The sequence below is a fragment of the Geotrypetes seraphini genome, chromosome 2 (genome assembly GCF_902459505.1).
Source record: "Geotrypetes seraphini chromosome 2, aGeoSer1.1, whole genome shotgun sequence".
Classification (NCBI taxonomy): Eukaryota; Metazoa; Chordata; class Amphibia; order Gymnophiona; family Dermophiidae; genus Geotrypetes; species Geotrypetes seraphini.
In genome coordinates, this window is record NC_047085.1 from 386396076 (window position 1) to 386401637 (window position 5562).

Sequence of the window (5562 nt, forward strand, 5' to 3'; positions counted from 1 at the left end):
TACTGTTCCTCTTGTGGATTTTAGATAGGCAGTGCAATCATTGGTTTTAGGGGGCACAAATTATTGCAATGCATTGTGGGATTGGATTCACTTAGTTTTATATACTACCTCATACAAAGTGTTAAAGTGCCATCTTAGTTTATGTTACAGCAACTTCAGACGATTCAGAATGCTGCTGAACATCTTTCATTCAGGCAAGAATGTCATCTGAATTAAAGGCCCTGCACTGGCTGCTGGTTTTACAGAGTAACAAGTCAGTGCCTGCTCTCTCATACTCAAGTCTTTCTAGGAAAACAGACCTGGGTATTTAAGGGAGAAGGGTACACAGCATCTAGGCCCCTACACAGAAGTGGCACAATCCTACCTAGAAGTGGTATGGATAGCTACAGGGCAGAAGCTCTCTTCTCAGTAGATACCATTGCCATGGAATTTCTTGCCCGAGTGGTTACAGTTTGAATCAAACCATGTTAGATTTTGCTAACTACTGAACGCATTCCTCTTTGCGGAAGCATCTGGGTTATTTCAGTGGGAGCAGAGTGGTTTGCGGTAGTTGGCAAGCTCATTTCATTGTTCAAGTTTATTAGAATTTTCTATTCCACCTATGAGATGAACCATCCAATCTAAAAGTGGGGATAGGGACAGTGTAATGGAACAAGACAGGATAATGTGGGGTAGAAGGTAGCATTTTAAAATACTTTGATCCACTATCTTTTAGATTATTGGTGCAGGCATTAGTCTTATCTATACTGGTTTATTGCAATACTGTTTATTTGGGAGTTCCTGAGAAAATTGACAATAGTTCAGAACACAGCTGTCCGATTAATATTTGGGTTGAAGAAAAACGATCATATCATTCCCTACTATCGACTATTGCATTGGCTGCTGGTGGAAGCACGAGTAATATTTAAATTCTCTTGTATTTGCTTTAAGCTGGTTTGGGGACTGGCTCCAATCTACCTTCTATCCCAATTTGTGCTATACAGCCCTTCGATGATAACTAGGAATTGCAATTTATTCACCTATCCTAAAATCACCAGCTGCAGATACAGATCTTTTTTGGACAGGACTCTTGCTTTTCAAGCAAGTAAGCAACAATCCTGGTTGGGTAGTTACATTAGTGGAACCATGCTGTCTTATGGCGCATTTCAAAAAGAAATTAAGACTGTGCTGTTTGATAAATTCATTTCTTAACTGAAGTTTTATTGATAACAAAAATTTTACACTGTGTATATATAGGAAACTATTTGTATTTTGCTCATTGTCCAGCTCTCTTCTGTGTAAACCGCCTAGAAATCATTTGATTGAGGCGGTATAGAAGAATAAAGTTATGTTAATAGGAAAATAAAGGGGAAGGGAACACAAAAGGAAAAATAAAATAAATAAATACAAGAAAACATTTCTTCCAACTATAGAGCCTCATCCATCTTCATAGCTCCTTTTACCTACTCTCAACCAATTTTCAGGCTGTTTAACAAGAAATTTAATTATTAAGGGATCAAAGAATATGTATTTCTTCTCCAAGCACTTACAGGGAGTCTTAAAAAAAAAAAAAAAAGGTTACCCCCAATTCAAAATTAAGATCATGAAAGGCATAGAGAAAGTGGAGAGGGACAGATTCTTCAAACTTTCGAAAACTACAAGAACAAGTTCAAGTTCACATTTATTTGATAAATCGCCTATATAAAAAAATATTCTAAGCGATGCACAGTTTAAAACAACTTATGGGGGAACAATCAATCTTAAAACAATCTTAAAACAATTTTAACAAAGTTTAAAAACAATAGTTTAAAAGACAAACGAAATCAAAATAAATAAGGTTTCTTCATAAATATAATTTAGGGACAAACAGGATACACAAAGGGGAAGGGGAAAAAGTTACAATTATCTTAGTCTAGTAAAAAACATAAAAGGGGTAAAAACACAAAAGGGGGGGGAGAAAAAAAAAATAAAATAAAAAATAAAAAGTTGGTTTGAAAAAATGATCATAGCCTTGGAAGATTAGTTAGAAAACGCATCATTATATAGAAATGTTTTTAAAAGTTTTTTAAAAGTGATAAGATATTTTTCTTTTCTAATAAAGAGAGGCAGAGCGTTCCAAGTTTGAGGAGCTAAAACAGAAAACATTTCATTTCTCCTTGTACCCACTATTTTTAAGGACGGAACTGATAATAGATCTTGGGATGACGATCGGAGAGCTCGAGAAGAATGATAAGGAATAATCATTCTAGATATGAACTGTGGTTCGTTAAATAGCAGTACTTTGAAAACTAAAAATGCTATTTTAAAAGTAATTCGATGATTAATAGGCAGCCAATGGGATTTGATCAAAAGTGGTGTTACGTGGTCATATTTTTTTGCTTTGTGAATGAGTTTTATAGCAGTGTTTTGGATTATTTGAAGTCTCTTCTTTTCTTTTTGCGAAACATTGAACAGCAGAGAATTGCAGTAGTCTAGTTTTGTAGTCTAGTTTTGAGATGATCATAGAATGGATAAGTATGTTGATAGATTTTGGTTCTAGAAATGATGAAATAGATCGTATTAGACGGAGTTTGTAGAAGCAGGATTTAACGGTTTGGCTAATATGATTATGAAAGGTTAGATTATTGTCAATGATTACGCCTAGGATTTTTAAAGTAGATACTAGTTCTATTGGAGTGTTGTCAAGTACAAATGAGGAAATTGGGGTGATGTCTTTTCTCCAAGTAAAAACGAGAGGGCATTCGGAAAAATTAAAAGGGGACAGATTCAGAACCAATGCTAGGAAGTTCTTCTTCACCCAAAGAGTGCTGGACACCTGGAATGCACTTCCAGAGGGTGTGATAGGACAGAGTACAGTATTGGGGTTCAAGAAGGGATTAGATAATTTCCTGAAGGAAAAGGGGATAGAAGGATATATATAGAGGATCACTATACAGGTCCTGGACCTAATGGGCTGCCGCGTGAGCAGACTACTGGGCATGATGGACCTCTGGTCTGACCCAACAGAGGCACTGCTTATGTTCTTAAGAAGTGATGGTTGAAAGGCCATAAACTGTTTTTATGAGCCTCTGAAGCATGCAATATGTCTTCCATCATTTGCCCACAAACCAGTGCTTCCTTAATTTTGAAGTATACCCAATATATATACCCCAAACTTTTGAAAACCTCCTTAGGGGTTGGAGGAGCTGCCGTACAGCGAAAGATTAGAGAAACTGGGCCTTTTCTCCCTCGAACAGAGGAGATTGAGAGGGGACATGATCGAAACATTCAAGGTACTGAAGGGGATAGACTTAGTAGATAAGGACAGGTTGTTCACCCTCTCCAAGGTATGGAGAACGAGAGGGCACTCTCTAAAGTTGAAAGAGGATAGATTCCGTACGAACGTAAGGATGTTTTTCTTCACCCAGAGAGTGGTAGAAAACTGGAACGCTCTTCCGGAGGCTGTTATAGGGGAAAACACCCTCCAGGGATTCAAGACAAAGTTAGATAAGTTCCTGCAGAACAAGAACGTGCACTGTTAGGGCTAGTCTCGGTTAGGGTGCTGGTCTTTGACCAGAGGGCCGCTACATGAGCAGATTTCTGGGCAAGATGGACCACTGATCTGACCCAGGAGCGGCAATTCTTATGTTCTTATGTAGTTGTAGAAGCTTTTCTGCAAATGGATGAAGATAACTGATAAGAGGTATGGAAAATTTTTCATACGCTGACAGGTTAAAAATGCTGGGGCTGTTCTCCCTGGAGAAGAGGAGACTTAGAGGGGACATGATAGAAACCTTCAAAATCCTAAAGGGCATAGAGAAAGTGAATAAGGACAGATTCTTCAAACTGTGGGGAGCCACAAGCACTAGGGGTCATTCGGAGAAATTGAAAGGGGACAGGTTTAGAATAAATGCTAGGAAGTTCTTTTTTACCCAGAGGGTGGTGGACACATGGAACACGCTTCCGGAGGATGTGATAGGCCAGAACTCGGTACAGGGGTTCAAGGAAGGTTTGGATAGGTTCCTGGAGAATAAGGGGATAGAGGGGTACAGATAGAACTTGAGTTAGGTTATAGAAGTGGTCAGAAATCACTTCACAGGTCGCGGACCTGATGGGCCACCTCGGGAGCGGACCGCTGGGCGAGATGGACCTCTGGTCTGACCCAGTGGAGGCAACTTCTTATGTTCTTATATTGATTACTATGAAATACTGGATGCAGAATGTGTGATTTTATTTGTTTTTATTGTCTAATGAAGAATGTTACATGTCTATTTTATTATCTATATATGTATATTTGGAACCTGCTTAGGTTTAAGTTGGATATAAGCTTTTAAAATAAAAATAAAACATATATTGTAGAATATTTATAAGTAAGATAAATGCCATCACTATAGTGCAAGAGAGTGCAATGCCAGAGGAGGGTCACATGGCTGTATAGATCACCCCACTGATTTTATAGCAAGTAATAATCCATTGGTGGCTCCTCACTTCCCTGGCACACCTCTCCAGTACAGAAGACAGCACACTGAGCATGATTCACTATGGGCAACATGAGGCCAAAAGGACCTACCCATGTTATGCATGCTAGGGAGGGAAGGTGCACTCAAGATTAGTTCACAGAAACTCATTCAACTCCATCATTAAAGAAGTATAAAAACAGTCATAAATCAATACCTGAAAAGCAGGAAGTGCGATCTCAATTTCGGGATTTAGAAGTTTATACAATCCAACAAATAAACGAAGTAAACACTAGCCACTTCAATAATGGGTTGTTAATGGATGGCACAATAAGAATGTTTAGATTATTTTCTGATCACTAAAACATTTTTTACGCAAACTATAGTACTATACATACACTGAGGACAGAAGAGACAAACTTAAAAAAAATCGTGCAACAAAATTAATATACAGTACTGTATTTAAAATAATAAGCGTGTGATGCTATGATTAAATAATTTACAATACCTGTAATCTCTGAAACTATGAATTCATTGAAAAATGTATAAGATGTTAATAAAAGCTTAACTGGAATGCTTGTAGGTAGGTAGTGCTTTCTAGTACGATACAATTTAGGCATATTTTGCTTGCTCTTAAATTTTGCACCTCCTCATTCAACACAGAACGTGATGTTAGCACACACTGAGCTCCTCTCTCTCGGTACTCAAGCCATTGACGCTGGTGACTTTCTCAGCGCCGGGACAAAAAAGGAATCCGCCGCCACTCACCGCTCAAATAGTTGGTCCACTTGTACAACACCCCCTCCATGCCCGCGGCCGCTCCATTCAGATCAGCACCGGCGATCCCCCAGCGGTGACACATCAACGCTGCGCGCACGCTCACGTCTCCGAGACCCTCTACTCTCGCTCTAGAAGCGCCAGCGGCCAATCGGGACGCAGACTGACACAGCCGCTGCCGCGAGTCCAGTCGGCTTCTCCATGGGGAAGCAGACAATGAAACGTTCTCTTCCTAGAACCCCGCGAGAGCCAATCGCGCTCCGGGAAGGATAAAGAGTGGGCGGGCTATTCAACTAGAGAGCAATGTGATAAGTCTGCTGCGCCTTTTCCAACTCTGCGCGCCAATCAGAGAGAACGGAGGAGAAGGGAG

General features: G+C 39.6%; 1 protein-coding gene across 2 annotated transcripts in view; it reads right to left on the minus strand.

Moving 5' to 3' along the window:
* PLEKHA8 (pleckstrin homology domain containing A8) overlaps positions 1-5487 on the minus strand; it is a 168940-nt gene extending 163453 nt beyond the window's left edge. The window contains exon 1 of one of the 2 annotated variants that reach the window (XM_033930736.1): positions 5184-5487. In XM_033930736.1, coding sequence (XP_033786627.1) covers positions 5184-5277 — 94 coding nt within the window. In that variant the 5' untranslated portion in view covers positions 5278-5487. The remainder of the gene's footprint in view (positions 1-5183) is intronic. The other variant, XM_033930735.1, reaches the window with a different exon arrangement.
* Between the last annotated feature and the right edge of the window lie 75 nt (positions 5488-5562).